The sequence below is a fragment of the Phoxinus phoxinus genome (assembly GCF_949152265.1).
Source record: "Phoxinus phoxinus genome assembly, chromosome: 5".
Taxonomy (NCBI): Eukaryota; Metazoa; Chordata; class Actinopteri; order Cypriniformes; family Leuciscidae; genus Phoxinus; species Phoxinus phoxinus.
Genome location: NC_136880.1, coordinates 24697998 through 24716721, shown reverse-complemented (window position 1 = coordinate 24716721; position 18724 = coordinate 24697998). Strand labels below are relative to the sequence as shown.

The following is an 18724-nucleotide window of genomic DNA, read 5'->3' as shown; positions in this document are numbered from 1 at the left end:
GTGAAATTATTTTACAGACAACACAAGTAACAAAACATATCCATTAAAACGTAGCTTGCCGGACATTGATGCATGAGGAGTTATGCTGGTCAATACTCATCTACTGCCCTCTAGTGATTAGGTGCTGAATAACAGAAAAAGACTCGATGGCTAAACAACACGACACGATTAATACATTTTAAAGTAGTTACATGATTCCCGTGAAATACTATCAGTCGTTTTGGATCATTTACTTCGAGGGTTACAGGAATGTTATCAAGTCCAGTTTCTGTGGGGAAACATTCATTGGCAGCAGCAGGTAGTTGAATGCCAGCCTGTGTCTGTCACCAGAGTTGGCCTCTGCCGGTTTAATGTTTAATCTCCTCCGACTTTCTGCCACAGTGTCTCTGACTCACTTTTTACTTCTGAAGCCATTTTAACACAGCCATACACTCACTAACAGAAAAACAGTCTGTACTGACAACAAGGTAAGCATTCTTGTTGTTGTTTGTCTGATGTTTTAGCTACAGAACAAATGCTTAAGAGAGCAAAGTTCATACAGTTGATAATCGGAAACTGTTGTAGGCTATACGACATGTTTATGACTGTAGCCTACTCGATGCACTTTGAATGCAAATACAGCTTTTAACTGGGCCTGCTGAAAAGACCATCAGCAAAGTTTAGTTGGTGAAGCTGTTGGACTGGATTAAATGCTTACACCAGCTTCTCAAACACAACATGCTTAAGTTATGATATGTTATTATTCATAATTCATACAATTTTAAATATGTTTGTGAATGACAATTTGTGAAGTGGGATTATAATAAAAAAAGGTATTGTTCTTAGTTTGATAGAGTTCTCTAAAGATGACTGTGTACTAGACCCTGATTTCCTCACCAGCTACAACAAAATGACGGACCTCAGTAGATTATATTCAGATGACTTCTCATCCTCTCAAAGTGAAGATTTCAACAGAGCACATGCGGAGGAGGATCCTACAAAAATTCATGATGATGACAATGAGGACTCAAGCTTCTCTTATCATGATCAGTGCAGTTCTGCCAAACAGAAGGAAAACATGGAAGCTGAGAAGACTAAAAAAAACATTTTTCTGAAACCATGGACTGGTGTGTTGAAGAAATGGAAGAATGCTGATTCTGAATCACTTTCAACATCTTCAGGGGGATTTAAAATACTACCTAACGGCACAAGATGTAGTCCGCCTGTTTCTCCATCGCTGGACAGAAAACATTGGGATGCGCGGGATACGCTTTCTGGTGACCTCAAGCCAAACTTCTCCCCAGGTTCAGTGGGGTACACATATGACACCCTTGAATCCGAACTGACCAGTATCCATCCGGCAGAGTACTACGCTGAGAAGTTAGAAGTATACCAGTTAAAATACTCCTACCTGAAGTCTTGGCCTGGCCTCTTGAGGCTGCTCGCTGGCCTTCAACTTGTATTCGGCGGGATGGTTTTGGCCTGTGTATGTGCATATATTCAAAGAGACAGTGAGTGGTCCAACTATTACAGGCCAAATTATGGATTCACTGATGTGAAAGGATACCGTTACACTGGACCCATGACAACCTTTGTGTTGGTCATTGTTGGACTCTCATGGATGCTGACCGTTATCCTGATGGTTTTGGGATTAACAATGTATTACCGAACGATCCTTCTGGATTCCAAATGGTGGCCTCTCACCGAGGCTGTTATGAACCTAGTCCTTTCGTTGTTGTACATGGCAGCGGGTATCGTCTACGTGAATGATTTGAATCGCGGTGGGCTTTGCTTCATGACGGTTGGCGTCAACCCGGTCCTGTCTAATCTGTGTCGTGTTGAGGGGGGTCAGATGGCTGGGACTTCGTTTATATTTATTAACCTGCTCATGTATTTGATAAGCTTCCTGGCATGCCTTAAAATGTGGAAGCATGAAGCCGTCCGCCGTCAGAGGGAGGCCATGACCAGCCAGCTGAACAGTCAGGTAAATGCACATTTTAAATTACTGCCCAAAAGTGTGGGGTCAGTAAGAAAAAATTAACTAAATTGATCAAAATACTCAAAATAAACTCAAAATAAACTCAAAATACATTTATAAAGTTACAAAAAATTACTTTTGAATGTTATTTTTTTAAATCAAAGAATCCCTAAAAAAATGTATTGCAGTTTCCACAAAAATATTAAGCAGCACAAGTGTTTTCACCATTGATAATTATTGGAAATGTTTCATGAGCAGCAAATCAGCATATTAGAATGATTTCTAAAGGATCATGTGAGATTTAAGTTTAAAAAATTTTTTCACAATATTACTGTTTTTACTATTTAAAAGAATAATAAATGCCTGGGGGAGCATAAGAGTCGTTTGAATGGTTCTTAACATCAAAAACGCTACAGTAGTGATCTTTTTTTTTTTTTCACTTTTAACTAACACAAATGAAATTTCCGGTTTCCACAAAATTCACACTATATTCTTATCAAGTTGTACTAATTGCAATGGCTGTTATCTTTCCGTTACAGCAGCAGACTCTGAAATCCACATCCAATATGGGCAGCTCCTCGACTAGATCCAAGAAAATTTCATTCAAAGATGAAATGGATCAAAGCTTTGTGAATGAGAGCAGGCTGGCTTATGTCTCAGAGAGAGCTGAAGAGCGAAAGATTTTAACTGGAGCTATTCCAATTGGACACATTCCTAAACCCAGAGTCGTCGCTGATTTTATAATGTTAGTATTCTTCATTGTGTATTTCTGGTCTAATAAAAATAATTGATATATTTAGGACAAACAAAGTTAACAGGTGTTGGGTAGCCTATATTAGGTGTTATAAATGGTTTAAAACCAACTGTTATATATGTAGACAACCTTAGAAAGGGCTTTTAACAGCTTTATGGATAATGTGTAATGTGGTGTTTGATTCATGATGCTATTTCTGGGTATTTACTTTGAAATGCACCATGTGTGTAGGCAAAACCCCTTATCTCAATCCTTGCATTGGATTCTATGATTTTTTGTATTGTATTTCTTTTTAAACAGAAAATATCCTGAAATTCATTCAATAGAAGATCGAGAGCAATACAAAGCAGTCTTTAATGACCAATACCAGGAGTACAAGGAACTGCACAGAGAGATCACAGCCACATTAATGAAGTTTCAGGAATTAGACACCATGATGAGCCGGCTCATCAATAACAAGAGAAACCCTGAGGTGAGCCGTCATATTAGAGTCATTTAGATTGTCTCTGTATTACCTTTTATTAGCCTATTCAAACAAGTTGTTTCAATTGTTTGTGGATGTTTTATTTAGGAGAGAAAGAGAATCAATGGCTTACTGAAAACATATGAGCAAAAAAAGAGCGTAAGTCAACTCTTGACTTTAAAATGCTTCAAAAACAAAGTGAGAAACGAGATGTAGCCTAATTATTTAATGTTGTTAATTTTCACTTCTTATGTGCTTCCCCAAGGATCCCTACTTTCTGGAGAAGAAGGAACGGTGTGAATATCTAAAAGCAAAACTAAGCCACATCAAGATGAGGATTCGTGATTTTGATCAAAATCCACTACAAAGGACAGCAATTGCTAAAAGTTTTTACTAAAATACTAAATTACTAAAATATTATTTATTGTGTATCATTAAGATTCCTCTATTGTATTATGATGTTTACAAATTACACAAAAAGAAATTAGGCCATTTGGCTTAAACTAATCTACAAACTTTACTTTCACAGATCATATATATATATATTTTTTATAAATATCATATATATATATATCATATATATATATAGTTTTTATGGCTCTTAAAATTGTAATTACAATTTGTAAATAAATTCTATTTTACCGAAAACAAAATGGCCTGAAATCAGACTTAGACTGTTGCTTTAAAGCACTTTAGAAGATTAACAATCATTAACTCAGCTTCTCATCCACCTTAACTTTCGACCCACCGAGGAGCCAATAAGACTGATAGTGTCAGTAGCAACGGGTTTAGAGTTTCAGGCCCAGGTCTCTTCCACACGAGTCACCATGAGCAGCAGCTGTCACAGGTATTCACATCAAGCGGAGAAGCTCACACACTAAACAATTCTTGACAAAAAACTGTCAAGCTTTGAAAAGCTGGACTAAGGAAAACAAGGAAAAGATCAGTGGCTGTTAAAAACATTTATTTACTGCTAAATGGCAACCTTTTTTTTTTAAAGAATGGATTGTAGTCGGTACAAAAACACTGACATCTCCTAGTACTTTGTGAATCTTCTGATGTAACCGATGAGATGTTGTGACGGCTGTTTGATCGGCAAAATCTAAAATAACAGCTGTTTATTTTCAGGAGGAAAGTTGTACAATTATATTCAATGTTGCATTCAACCCATTCAACATGCACCTGTGAGGCTGTATGAAGCCGGCTAGGTTGAGTTTCAGCTCTTGAATTATTTATTCACTCTTTTCAAGTTACCACAGGTGTGCAGCTCACAATCTTTCCAAAGCATAATTAACTAAGAGGGTACGGTATTAGAAATATTCAAGTTAGCGTCATTCACTTATAATGGCTTTATATTGCTCTTGGGGGATGCAACAGAAATGTGAAGAAAAAAACTTACAGCATAGAAACCCCCAATGACTGCATCTGTTCATGTTTCTCTGAATTATTCAGAGCATCTCGCCTGAATTGCAGTAGGCCGATGAAGGGAGTGATGTATAAAGCTGGACTCTACCAGAGTTGTTTGTGCTTTAAAGAGGTGGTTTCCATCTTAAATGTTCCTGGAGCTCTACGAGTAAAGCTGTGTGCTCACAATTGTACATTTGTAATCACAGGGAACAAATGTAGCGATAAAATGTATAATTTTTGCGGTTTGTATCAATTGTCTTTGTTTGCGTGTTCTAGATTGTCGGTCTGTGTATTAGTGATAGAGATTTTTCATTGACTCTTTCTGCAGGTTACATTGAACAAGTGATTGTCTTTATGAGTGAGACATTGAATCATTCATTCAAATGATTCCTTCAAGCACACTTGATTTATTCAGAAACAGAACAAGTGAATGTTTTTTATGAGTTAGTCACTGAATCATTCATTAAACCAATTCTTAAAAAAACAACACTTACAGAATCTGTAAGGCTGTGAATAGCTCTAGAGACAGACAGGTTAATGCTTTGTCTCATTGTGAAATAGTTTTGCATAATAGACAAAGTAGCAATGTCTACAATGAATGTTGATCAATATCAACTTATTGAACTGTTATATAAAAGCAATATCACTGTCTCAAGTGCAGGTTTTATTGGATCGTATTGACCAATCAGAAGTGATGACTACACCGGAACTAAAACTTTTATAAATGGGATTATTAAATTATTATCAGATGTATAATTGAGAATATGGGTGTTAATTGAGGGCGGCCGATGAGTGTCGAGAAATGTGGTCTCAGTGTTATTTTACTATTTATATATACTATTATAGGTTTTATTATTATTATTAATATATTATCTTATTTATATTTTCAGTTTACATTTTAATATTTGCTGTGCGCTTATTTCTACATTTTTTATTTCAATTTTATTTTTAATAATTTCCATACTTCCACTTCAGCAGTAAGAGTCATTTTGGCTTCAGAAAGCTGCTAGCACTGTGCCCAGATGATCTTATGATCTAAAGTTGATCTCATTTTCTCTTTTCAGATTCTCTCATGAATCATGTATGACACACAGCAGTATGACAGCCCACCTCAGTACAGTCCACACTACATTGCCCCATCAAATATGTACACATCCAGAAGTTTCTACTCTCAAAGGAGCGAGTATGGGTTATTCTCTTCAGTGCCCGATGCTCCTCAAACGGAGGGAAACCCTCAGCACTTCTACAGATGGTTCTCGCCACCTGGCATCGTGAAAACTATGGAGGGACTGACTGCTCTGCTCTGTTTTGTTATTTTTGCCTGTGTTGCTTCCACTCTAGTTTGGGATATGCATGGCTACGAGGGCAGTATGGGGGCCTATGTTGCTGGATCCGGGGGCTATGGCATGGGATCTGGGTATTATGGAGGAACCTATGGCTATCAAAGCTCTTACATGACACCCTACTCGGCAAAGTCAGCCATGATCTCAATGGCAGCCCTTAATTTTGTAGTATCTTTGGCCATCTTAGTGGTTAGTTTTTCAAAGTTATGGTGTGTGCGTGGAAAAACGTTTTACCTGACGGTTTTTGTGGTGGACGTGGTTCTGGCGATTCTTCAGTGTATTATAGACATCATATTCGTCATTGGGGTGAATCCCATGGCCCAGAGTTCACAAAGCATCTTGTACAACCCGATCCTGATGATGTGTCAGACCTCATTAGGGAATCCCAGCATCAGCGCTGGAGTCGGCACAGGCTTCCCGGGTGCATATCCATCCTTTAATCGATATCTCTATCACTACTGCTTCATGGATCCTGAGGAGGTCAGTTTGACAAGACATAATTCTCACGGTACAATGGGGAAAAAAACTATTTTCTAAACAAAGTTAATATACATGTACTTGAGAAGTCTTGTTTTCTGAAAAAAAGAAGTGACTTCGTACTTAAAACAATATCTACCAATGTGGTAAGATTAATTATGTTTCTTTTTCTTACCGCATTGTCAGATATTTTCTTGTTTTAAGTATAAACTCACTTAAGTTTGATCATTAATTTCAGAAATCAAGGCTTAAAGGGATAGTGAATATTCAAAAATGAGTATTCTGTCAGTAATTACTCACCCTCATGTCGTTCCAAACCTGTACGACTTTTACTTATCTTCGGAACACAAATGAAGATCTTTTCAATGAAATCTGAGAACTTTATGTCCCTCCGTTGACAGCTACGCAACTACCATTTTCAAGCCCCAGAAATGTAGTAAAGACATAAAAGTAATCCATGTGACTCCAGTGGTTTAACCTCAATTTTATGAAGCGAACAGTGCTTTGTTGGCGCAAAAAAACAAACATAATTTACCACTTTATTTTACTCTTAAACAGAGATTAATAATTCGTCAATAAAGTGGTAAATTATGTGTTTTTTTTTTTGTTTTTTTTGCACCCGGCAACAACATGAGGGTGAGTGATTAATGACATAATTTTCTTTTTTGGGGAACTATCCCGTTAATACTTGTCAAATAATTGTATCTTTGATTTAAGAATGTTTAGATTTGTACTCTGAAACCAGTCAAAAATATTGAGTAATATTTTTTTTTAGCAGTGTAGCGTCACATGAATGCACCATGATTCTTTTTATAAACAAGTGTTTCTGCTGAATTTTAGGCTGTGGCTCTGGTTTGTGGGCTGTTTGTCATGATTGCTCTGGCGGTTGCAGCCTATTTTGCCTACAAGACTCGAAGCAAAATATGGCATCATGGCAAACCTAATATCTATTGGGAGGAACCACCCATCCTCAAAACAGACAGGAGCCAGAATTCACAAGACTGGGTGAGTAAATTTCACAAGAAGTTCACAAGACGCACTCAGTGAATATGAAGCCTGCGGCTATATAATGTATTATGAACGTTTTTTTGCGAAACATTCTGTGTAGGACTGTATTTGCATGGATCATCTGTTCACAATTTAAAAGTTAAACATAAACTTGGTTATTATTTAATTGTCTCATGCTTTATGTTACTATAGGCAGCTAAATATCTGTGATATAAGAAATTACCACGGAAAAAAACAACCTGTCACCAAGGCTGCATTTATTTGATAAGAAATACAGTAAAACAGTATATTATTATGAAATATTATTACAATTTAAAACAACTTTTTATTGTAATGTATTTTAAATATAGTTTATTTCTCTGATGGCAAAGCTGAATTTTCAGCATCATTACTCTGGTCTTCAGAGTCACATGATCCTTCAGAAATCATTGTAATAAGCTGATTTGCTGCTCATAGTAAACAGTTGTGCAGTTTTTTTTGTGGAAACCATGTTTTTTAAAGAATTCTTCTTAAAGTTTAAAAGATTTTATATTTTAATTTAATTAATTCATTTATAAATGTGTCATTAATTTATTTTGACTATGGTAATATATTTTGAAAAGGTTTAACGAATTGAATTTGTGGACCACATTATTTATAATATTGTGCAGACTAAAACTGACACCAGTCACCACTAGTGCCATACAATAAAATCAATCACATGATCTGCATTGTTTTTGTGTTAATCATTCACTGATTTACAATGGTTCTGAAGAAGGGAATAGGTGTGATACTATGTTCATGATGAATACTGAATAAAAGTCAGTAAGCAAATTGTGACCTCTCGACAGTCACTGATAACTTGCGTTACCAGTTACTATGATATAGGCAGAGATTTTATGGATTTTATGGATACAGCATGACCATTAAGTGATATTTTCATTTAAATGTAGGCCTTAACTTGCTATCTGGTGTAATTATGAGAAATAAATACATATAGCATACATAAACATAACACATTTTTCACTAAAAGACACCAGTTTATTTTATTTGGTTCACTGTGAGGTGAGCTTCCAAGTGAGCTTGGAATATGCAGTGAGTTTCCTAGAAATGACCTCAGATGTTTGTCAGCCACATGTTGTTAAGACAATACGCTGGTATTTTTGAACAAGCAGTGCCATGTACAGCGCTCATCAAGTGTTTCCTGAAAGCTATAATAATCACGCTTCTTTAGAGGAAGTCATGCATGTGCACGAGGGTGGGATAATTGTGTTGTGATGGATTTACAGTGCATTGTGTGATGTACAACTTCTCAAGTGGTCTCTTAAGATACAGTATTGTTCCGAGACATCTGCGATGTTATCTCTGATCGTCCTCCGGTCTGGTCTCGTTTCCCATCAGTGGGCGCCTGTAGCTTGGGTCATTTTGTAGTTTTAGTCTCAGACTCAAATTGCTTTAATTCTCTGGCTCCATTAACACTTATACATGGTGTGTTCCAGCGAAGCACTCAATACACCCCCGCTGTGGTTTTATCAGAGAAGGCTTCCCCTCACCTGAAAGCAGAGAACAGCTTCACCTCCTACACTGAGGGAACAGTGAGCGTCTACAGCGAGGCTGCGTACAAAAGCAACGCGTGAGTGCGGCCTCCTTTCCTTTTTATGTTCAGGAGTAGAAATTCTTACAAAGTACAAATGCACACTAGTTTTATTGCCGTTGCATTTTGTTTTAAAGGTATTCTGAGAATGTGAACAGCTGCTCCCCGGAGCCGTTGTACCAGAATCGGTGGATGAGCTCCAGTCCTGTGGAGGAGGTTGAGGTGCAAAGCAGCTCAGTGCAAGAGAAACCGGAAACATTCGAGGTTGAGGATGTTCTCTGTGAGACAGGCTACACCACCGGTGGAGATTCAGCCACTGAATTACACACATATGAGATGGAGGAGTGAGTTTCCATCAGGAATACTTCTGAATCATCCTTCATGTTGTTGATTCACTTTTACTTCTCTAAGAGCAGACTGCTTTGCAAGATATAGTTACTTGTTGATTGTTTTTTTATGCTACAGCTCTTATTCAGAAATTTCAACAGATGAACAGCGCAGGCAGCACAAGAAACAGTTTGATGTCACCATCTCTGTTTACAAGAACCTTTGTGCAGAAATGGATGATATCAGTGATCAAATGAACAAACTGAGCCGAGAGCTAGACACCCTCCATGAGGAGTCCACCAAGTTCCAGGTAGGCAACAAAAAACATTAATAAAGAATAAATAAATGAAACTAAAAATGGTTCTTCTATGGCATTGCTGTGTAAACTCATTTTTGGTGTATGAAGTATGATATAAACTCAAATACAACCCATATCTTTTGTCTTTCTATCACAGGCTGTAGCTGATGAATATAATCGACTAAAGGATCTGAAGCGGGTAAAAAAAAAAAACTCACTACAGATCAGTTTTTACACATCAGTATTAGGCACTAATGATTTTAAGGCATGTTCACACCTAGAACAATAACTATATTAGCATCCACACTAGCAGACATTTTTCTGGGCTCTGCTATTCTTTTATATTTAGAAAGATTTTTAGAACTATATCTTTATTGTTATGGTTATCGTCTTTGGTGTGAACAGCTCTTTAGTCACTGTGTTTGTCTGTAGATCCCTAATGCCCATATCCTTTCTCATAGTCTCCAGAATACCAGGCCAAGAAGCTCCAGTGTAAGAAGCTAAGGCAGGAACTGTGTCATATCAAGCAACTAGTGAAAAATTATGACAGAGGCTTTACAAGGAGAGAGAAGACTAATGTTTCTGATCCTCAGGATTTCTTTGTTTGAAACTGTACATGTATGCATGTCCAATGTACATCACTGTCGGTATAGGCTTTAATAAGCCGAGTAAGTTGTATCTGTAAAGTTGCAAGAGATATTGTAAATATTTCCAATGTTCCTGTAAAATTCAATGATCTTTGCAATTTTAATATAAAACTCTAATAGGAAACAGGTAAAAAAGTCTCATAAGTACACAACTCAATGTATGATACTTTTGTTTAATCAAGCTGTCATACACAAGTATTTAAAAAGACAAAGATATTAAAATGAAAACTGTACATGTTGCCGTTTTGATGCGTTTATGTATATTAGACCGCCTGATATGTTTCGAGGCCTAAATATGAGGTAATATTAGTCATTCAGATGTATGATAAGGCTAGAAAACTTACATCTCACAACTAGAGCCAATACAACATGCTGTCACCGGTGAAACGCCACACCAGAGCACAAAAGACAAAACAGGAAGTGCCAGTTTCTTGCCAAAAACAGCCTTCGTAACACACATAACAGACAGATAGATCCAATCACTCCTCTTTAGTGTAAAGTGAGCAGCTCAAGTGTGTAGATAAATTTGAAATAAACTGACACAGCCGTGAATAACAGAGTCCGTTTGAGTCTCAACAGACTGTAGAGGTATTTCTTTTGGTCGACGATACATAATGTGACTATTAACAGTTTAGCATAAACTGGTTAGTATATGAGATAATAAAAGCAGAATAGAAACCATGTATAAGAAGACACAAGTGTCTTATGCATGATGAACACCACTTCCATGAAGAATGTTAACTGGTTTCTATCTGGGGGAGAGAAAAAAGCCATGACTACTTCATCTGTCATTTATCTCAAATGTGCGTTATAGAAATATGAATAATTCTTGAAGATATAAGTTTGTATCTTAACGCAACATACAAATACAGTCCGCAAGTATTCCGTCAAATGGAAATTTCACAAAACATAATTCAATCTTTGCACTAGCTTTTGCAAATTTCAGTCTCCTCAAAAAAATCCATTAGCATTGATAGGGTAAAAGAGCTAAACAATACATGCCAAGTAGTTACCACTGGCAAAATAAATGCTTAAGTCCCAATTCTGACTGTCTCGGTTTGGTTTGTTTGGGTTTTTGGATGTCATCATGTCTACTTCCTCCTTCAGGCTTTCTGGTACACAAGGACAGGGCAGAACAGAGAATGAGTGGGACTTGATTTCCTGGTGCCTCCAGGGACAGTCCAAAGTGACTTGTGTTCACACCCAACAGACAGAGCTTGTTGTTTTGGGTTTTAACCAATTTCCACACAATAACTAATAACTGGTGATTAAACTGTACCAAACATCTTACCCTTGGCTGGCAGATAACCAGTATTTCTCAAGTAATTTTAAAGAACGCTTCTGGGCATCATAAAACAGTTCACAGAACATAAATCACGCCATCTGCAATGTACTACTGAATTCACCCTACTACTGTTGACTAGGGTTGGGTATCATTTCAATTTTAGCGATTCCAATTCTGCTTATCGAATCAGGTTCTTATCGATTCTTGTTACTTGAAGGCAAATACTTGAATAAATATTTATTCCTTTTATTCTTGTCAATTTTAAGCAATAACCAATAAAATGGCTCAAATAAAAGGAGTCTCTTTAAATAAAGATTGTGTTGATTACATTATTACTCCAGTAGGTGGCAAAAATCAACTGTTCATTTTTTCTTTTCATTAAAAAACAGTGAATCATCCATTAATTAAACAGGTATTTATGAATGATACTGAATTCATTTGTTTTAAACGTGTTTGAATTAATTAATGTTTTTTTTTTTTTTTTAAATAGACGAACAGTATTCTGTGAAATTGTCTAATGCATGTAATCATGATCTTCATTTTAAACAAAACAAAAACGACTTTAAAGCAAATAGATTCTCAGTTTATTATGAATTAGGGGCCGTTCACATATCGCGTCTAAAAACACGTGGAATGCGCGACCGCGCCACTTTCTCCTCCTTTCCACAAGCGCAACCATGAACTGCGCTCTCCATGATGACGAGGAAGTATCAGCAAAGGATTAATTGATTTCTAGCCCTTGCATTAGATTTACTACTTGATATATTTATGGAGATGAGAAATAAAAACCCGCCCTGTCCAGCTGTTCGGCCGAGCTTTTGATGTTGTCATTGGAAGGACTGTTGTTTTTTGTCACATGACCTGTGTGCGCTTGCGGCATTCTATAAAGTTGAGATGTTTTCACCGCATGTGCGTCGCTTCTTTTATGAGCGCGCTTACCACGCGCCTACATTTGAAATAATGTACGTGTACGCGCAAAAAACGTGGCATGTGAACGATATTCCAAAGTCAGGAAGCAATAAGCAGAATCGAAATGCGTGCGTCATATCGAATCCCCGGTTCTAAAATGGAACCAGTTCTCGATACCCAACCCTACTGTTGACCCTGTTGCATTAGGTAATACAGTCAATATCAGATGTGAATGTGTGGTTTAAAAAAAAAAAATTCAGACTGGTTCTGTGGTCACATCTGATCATGATTATTGTCCTGGAGCATACGGCCAACTGATGGAGCTGCCAGACAGCTGCATGTCACGGATGAGCGTCTCAATGGGCGTTTTCCCCACAAGGCGCATGAAGAAGAGCTGAGAAATGAGGCTGGCGGGCACCGCCCTCAGAGCGGGCAGTCGCAGAAGGAGCCGTCCAAAGCGCTGGGGCTGTCCGGGGTACTGCATGCGCTCATACTCGGTCAGGGCCACCTGAGCTTTTTCCTGCAGGCTTTCCACATGAGCTGGGTCTGTCAGCCCACACGCATCTAAAGATAAACATGAGCAACAGCAGATATTAGTTACAGGTTTCAAACTAGATTTTGTGTAGCTCAACTTGTAAAGTAGGTGCAGGGCTCAACAATAAAGATTAGTACAGTTGTATGTGGAATTTTTTTATCAGATTAGATATCTGAAAAATGGACGGTTATGAATAATTAAGTCTGTATTTACTACATAATTACATACATTGATTGAATATTCTTAGTGAATAGGGTGTGAATAAGATGCGGGAAACAGCGGTTTCATGACCAATCGTATGCAAATGTTGGATAGTGGAAGGGTGACCAGACTTTGTGGCCAGGTGATGACCAGTCATTTTTTACATTTGTTATTATGCTTTAGCTTTGCATGCCATAATTTTACAGCAGAAGTGTTTATGAATTTATGGCCGTCTTGGAATTATATTACAACAGTATAATCTCCAGTAATTACTTTGTATTCCAGCTAATTTTCTTTGTAAAATAAACTTTGATTGATCTGAATAAATTTTTATTTTTTTTAAATATGTGTGAAATTCTGTAAATGTATTTAAATATATGATTTGACACATTTAAAACATTATACATTAAACATTACATATTTGATTATTCTTACTAGGCTATATTATATATATTTAAAGGTTACATTTAAATAATGAATACAAATCTAAACATGTACAGGAAAGAAAGAATAAACAAGTCTAAATAATGAATTTATTTACTCTATAAATTTGTCTTATATGTTAGGTATAAAGATGCTTCAAAATGCATCTAAGAAACATTAAGGAAAACAGAGATTTTCTCTTATCCAGTAGATGGTGCCAGTAGTTATAAACTTGACTGCCGTTATTATTCTCATTATTCTATTAATTATTATTCTTTACCATTTTGGATGTAACATATATGTATTGCATAATCTTAGATCCAATTGTGTTTGGTTAAATGTAGTTTAATCCGAGTAATGTGTCTGACACACCTGGTGAGAAGAGCGCTATGGCCTTTAGACAGCTGTACTCTGCTGTATCCACCTGTAGGCGGGTCAGCTTCTCCACTTGGTCCTGGAAGATGCGCACCTGGTCCATGAAGGACACCACCCTCTCGGCAGACATGGGAGAGGAGTGAAAGCCTGCGGCGGCGAGCAGCGGGGCCATGTGCAGGGGCAGGGCGGATTGGGCTGCGTTAAGGATAAACAGTTCACTCCAGCTGAGCCGCAGAAGGGCCACCTGCTCAGATACAGGCAGCTCAGGGAAATAAGGAATGTTTCGGGCCCATTCGATGGTGCTAAACAGGAGTCTCGCAGCTAGCTCACAGATGCTGTCGATGCCCATGGCCGATCCTCCGCCCCCCTGCATCTGCTGGCTGTACTGATGGCTGTAGCGGCTGTTGGGGTAGGGCTCTGCCCGCAAGAGCTGGGAGATGAGCTCGGAGACCGGCTGCCCGTTGTAGAACTCGCTCACGCCGCTCCCGGCATTACCGCCCACTGGAGTCGTGGATGGGCTGAGGCTCGAATGCGAAGGTGGGATGCGTCCACGCTGAACTGCTAAAGGGGGAGAGGGAAGAGAAGGGGAGAGTCGTGATGGAGTTGAAATGCTTGATAGATGACTTTTCCAACAACCCTTTCTTTTGCTATCACAAAACATCTTGCAGAGTCTGAAGGGATTAGAAAAATCTAAGTCCTGATTACACAAGCACTCAAAAAAAAAAAAAAAAAAAAAAAAAAAAACTGGAAACACTGCTAAAGTCAAACTTCCAGAGACTTTATAAATGAGCAATGAAAATGTTCAATATAGCTGAAGATCACTTCATTTTAAAAGCAAAACCTAAAATATATAGGTCATCAGGCCCTAATGCAAGTTTCATCATGTGCACTGGCAAATGTGGTAAACAAACACCATCTGGGTCGGCTTAAAATACAGCTCTCTCTTCCCTCTAAATATCAAATATAAAACAGTGTTTCCTGCAGCATTTTGCTTTACAAACCAATTACTTTAGTAAGACTGATTCAAACCAGTAACTTGTGAGTCTAATTAAAAGAACCTGTTCATAAGGGTCATGTTTGTAAACTGGACTACACTAATTGTGCTGTATGCTTGGTTTTGCATGTAGTCTGTGAAAACAATGCAGTAAAAAGACTATGATTATTAAATTTGTGGTACCAGTCACATTCAGTAGTTCAAACTGCAAACTCACAATTTGTGTATATAATTTACGCTAGACTCAGTAGAGTTAAAGCACCTGCGCTCCAGGAAATACTGTTCAAAGGTTTTGGGTCAGTACGATTTTTTTTTAAAGAAATGGAATACTTTTATTCACAAAGGATGCATTAATTTTTATTATCAAAGTGACAGCGGTCATGTATAATGTCTAATATTACAAACAGGGTGGGAAATTAGCAGGTGCCACCAGCCAATGGCGGGTACTTTTTCAAAGTGGCGGGTGACTTTGCCTTGTATACCAGCCACAGTGGCGGGTGCGAATGACTAGCGATCGTCACTTCAGTCGATAAAAACCTGAATCCATGGCAATTCAAGCATCTCTTAAAGGCGAATTCCCCTGCACTCAGTTCGGCGGGCTTTACACCGATTGGTTCGCGCAGTTACGCTGCTCTGCCATTGGTTCGTGCAGTTCCCACTGACCAGCCAATAGCGTGCAAGTAACGTAACATTCTCATTTTCCACTAGATATTTTCCTCTACATCTCATCAGCAATTTCGATTTTGGCACGCTCTGCAGCAGCTGACCACTAAGGAGCGAATGTACATTGACATGACACCATGGCTGGCGCTGAGCCAAAGACGGACGCGCTCAGTGCTTGTCATAGACCACATAATGTTTATTTTAGGTTTCAGACATTTAAATAAATATAATTTATAGTAAAACAATAAATTTATAGTTTGTAAAATACACAATGGTGTCTATGGAAGCAGCAAATCTTTTTTCACAGCAGGCTTTTTTTCACATCACTATTTATTTGCCTATATTAATAAAATATGTATTATTAATAATAAAAAATAGTGTATTGAAGCAATTCAAAACATGCTAGTGCACTTTCTTTTATAAATTTGATTTCCGGAAAAAGTGGCTGGGAAAAAAAAAATAAGTGGCTGGTAAAATTAGGCATCCACCAGCCACAGTTAATTTCCCATCCTGATTACAAAACAACTTTTTAACAGATAATAGTATTTACTTAAGGATCAAATCAGCATATTAGAATGCTTTCTGAAGGATTATGTGACACTGAAGACTGGAGTAATGATAACAGGAGTAAATTACATTTGTAAATATATTACAATAGGAAACAGCTTTTTAAAATTGTAATATTCACAAAATATTTTTTTCACTGTATTTTTGGTTGAATAAAGTAAGCAGTGAGCATAAGAGATTTCTTTTTTTTTTACGTTGTTTACTATACATTCTATAACATGTTGACAAATCAGTGGATCAGTTGATTGAATCTGTGTGGATTAAACCATGACGGAAAGCCATTCCGACTGGTTTAATGACGAGCAGGATAGAGTTACCTTCTTTGCGCATTCCCACTCGGAAACACTTTTTTAAACGGCAGTATTGACACTGGTTGCGGTGATGTTGGTCAATCTGACAGTCTCGGTTCGATCTGAAAAGAACCAGAAAAGCTTAATGTTGAAACGGAAGTTAACATGCTGAAAACATCAACTAGCACGTACATAAACAGCGCTGAAGTTCGCTCCATTACCTGCAGGTATAGTTGAGGTTTCGTCGGACGCTACGTTTGAAGAAGCTCTTGCAGCCCTCGCAGGTAAACACACCGTAGTGTTTCCCACTGGACTTGTCACCACAGACCACACAGTCCACCACACAACTTTTATCATCGTCCCCGGCCTCCATGTCGCTGCCGCCTCCTTGTGGTGACCCGTCTTCCTCATCTCCCCTCAGGTAACCCTTGTCACCACCAAGTCCATTAGTCTCCCCATTGGGATCTCCCCACCCCCCTCTCACCATGGCCATTGCTTAGTTCTCAGCACAACCAAGGAGGAAAAATACTCCCAAACGTGCTGTTGGCACAGAGAGTTTCAGTTGACCCCTTTTTTTGACAGCTGTGTGTTCTAAAATGAGAAGCTCTGAAGGCCTTTAGATCTGGTAATTGTCCACAGCTTCGTCTGACACATTTAGGCTCAGACAGTCAATGTCTGAGTCAGTCAACTTTGTTCTTCATGCAGCAGGCTGTGCATGTTGTTTTGCCTCCCTGACTGACCATATTCACCTTTTGCTCCCGCTTCTTTAGTCACACCTTGGAAAACGTGTCATTTGGAAGCTAGTTTCCAATTCAATCAAAGACCTGTGAAAAAAAAAGAAAAAAAGAGGTTAGTCAAAACCATGGAATTGTTCTTCACTTGTTATTATCAAGCAGTTCAGAGTTTCCACGCTTTCGGACCACTCAATTTCTCTGTCTTTCTATTGTTATTACTGAAATTTTAACATCTAAATTCCACTCCAAAAAAAACAATTACTAGCATAGGAAGCACTTAAGTAATGGCAAATTAACTAAAAACACGTATGTCCCCTACAGAAATTTCCATGACCTTTCTTGCCCTGAATATTTCACGTTTTTTCAGGATAGCAAAAAACCCTGACAGTTTAACTAGTTTAATTTTGCTCTATATGCTGTGGCCTTTACTAAACGTATAGATAATAGGAATTACACACACACACATATATATACATATATAAACAAACGCATTTAAAAAAAATAATAATTTCACTTGACGCTTGTAGCCAGAGTAACGTTAGATTAGCAATAAATTTTACAAAAATGTCTAACCTTGCCAGACCAAGTAATGAAGAGCAGAATAAACACATATTACAAACTGATATTACAAAAGAAAACCGTCTTAAGTATACAAAAAAAAAATCACATACTAATAAAATATCTCGGAGCAGAGCAGCGTCTTCGTTCACGATACTGATTGTTCAAGGAAGTGCTCTCTGCGCTTGTTTGTTGTGAAATGAGGACAGACTTTTGGAGTCCCTCTAACAGTTACCGTGGCGCTGAACGAGTAAATCAAAAACGAAACGGGTTTAACCCTAACGTAAGCTCGTGTTAATTGTTTGGCCGTGATCCGGAGCTAAATGACCCGTTTCTTGTTTTTATTTTTTATGAGAGCTAGTAATAGACATGCGGCCTAACCTCCAGCGATCATCAAGCAGGGGGAGGGGTGGAGCCATAGCTTAGCGACATACCTCACTCCTGACTTCGGCGAACACTGTTTTTATTTCCGCTCACCTTTGACGCTTCGAGTGTTAAGATAGCGTGTCGTTAACGGCGGCAAAACCCCGGGAATATTTCAATATCCCTACCTGCTTTTGGGAGTGCAAAAGTCGCGCGGGCTTGAGAAGGACAAGAGAGAGCGCGAGCCAGTGTCCAGTAGAGTGCGCGCGCCGCGTGCCTGTGAGGGAGTGTGTGTGTGTGTGTGTGTGTGTGAGTGAGGGGCGGGGGGGTTCGGAGGGATTTGACACAGCTATTCAAGCCCACGGTTGCCATGGTATCTCCTGCCTTATATGGGCAAAGAAGTCAAAGAGCAGCACTGCTGGGCACACAAAAAAGAATGTGGTGTTTTGCTCCTGAGAGATCAGTGACCTCGGGCGTGCTTCAAAGGACTGCAAATATGCCTAAAGGACGCCAAACCTGTAAATACCTTGAGAGAACATGTAGTCGGTTGCCATGCACCGGCTAGATAAGCTA

General features: G+C 38.3%; 3 protein-coding genes across 10 annotated transcripts; 2 read left to right on the top strand and 1 right to left on the bottom strand.

The window, feature by feature from the left end:
* The first annotated feature begins 72 nt into the window (after positions 1-72).
* On the top strand, positions 73-3703 carry LOC306998514 (MARVEL domain-containing protein 2-like). Of its 3 annotated transcripts, none has more exons than XM_079612670.1 (6): positions 73-467; positions 880-1963; positions 2497-2702; positions 3012-3183; positions 3283-3333; positions 3440-3703. In XM_079612670.1, the coding sequence occupies exons 2-6, from the start codon at positions 890-892 to the stop codon at positions 3569-3571; spliced, it is 1635 nt and encodes a 544-aa protein (XP_079468796.1). In that variant the 5' UTR covers positions 73-467; positions 880-889; the 3' UTR covers positions 3572-3703. The 3 variants fall into 3 exon arrangements, with proteins under 3 accessions (XP_079468796.1, XP_079468797.1, XP_079468798.1); XM_079612671.1 differs by having other exon boundaries at positions 335-467; positions 826-1963; XM_079612672.1 differs by having other exon boundaries at positions 353-467; positions 826-1963; positions 2500-2702.
* Positions 3704-5528: 1825 nt separating this feature from the next.
* Positions 5529-10485, top strand: LOC306998515 (occludin). Its single transcript, XM_079612673.1, has 7 exons — positions 5529-6404; positions 7242-7406; positions 8888-9021; positions 9120-9326; positions 9448-9619; positions 9765-9806; positions 10069-10485. Exons 1-7 carry the CDS (start codon positions 5661-5663, stop codon positions 10213-10215), a joined length of 1611 nt encoding a protein of 536 aa, XP_079468799.1. The 5' UTR covers positions 5529-5660; the 3' UTR covers positions 10216-10485.
* nr2f6a (nuclear receptor subfamily 2, group F, member 6a) lies at positions 10414-18512 on the bottom strand. Of its 6 annotated transcripts, none has more exons than XM_079612674.1 (5): positions 18340-18512; positions 16718-17320; positions 16524-16618; positions 13980-14543; positions 10414-13012 (listed from the first exon to the last, which is right to left on the bottom strand). In XM_079612674.1, the coding sequence occupies exons 2-5, from the start codon at positions 16987-16989 to the stop codon at positions 12738-12740; spliced, it is 1206 nt and encodes a 401-aa protein (XP_079468800.1). In that variant the 5' UTR covers positions 16990-17320; positions 18340-18512; the 3' UTR covers positions 10414-12737. The 6 variants fall into 6 exon arrangements, with proteins under 6 accessions (XP_079468800.1, XP_079468803.1, XP_079468801.1 ...); XM_079612677.1 differs by having other exon boundaries at positions 13980-14540; XM_079612675.1 differs by having other exon boundaries at positions 17902-18476.
* Between the last annotated feature and the right edge of the window lie 212 nt (positions 18513-18724).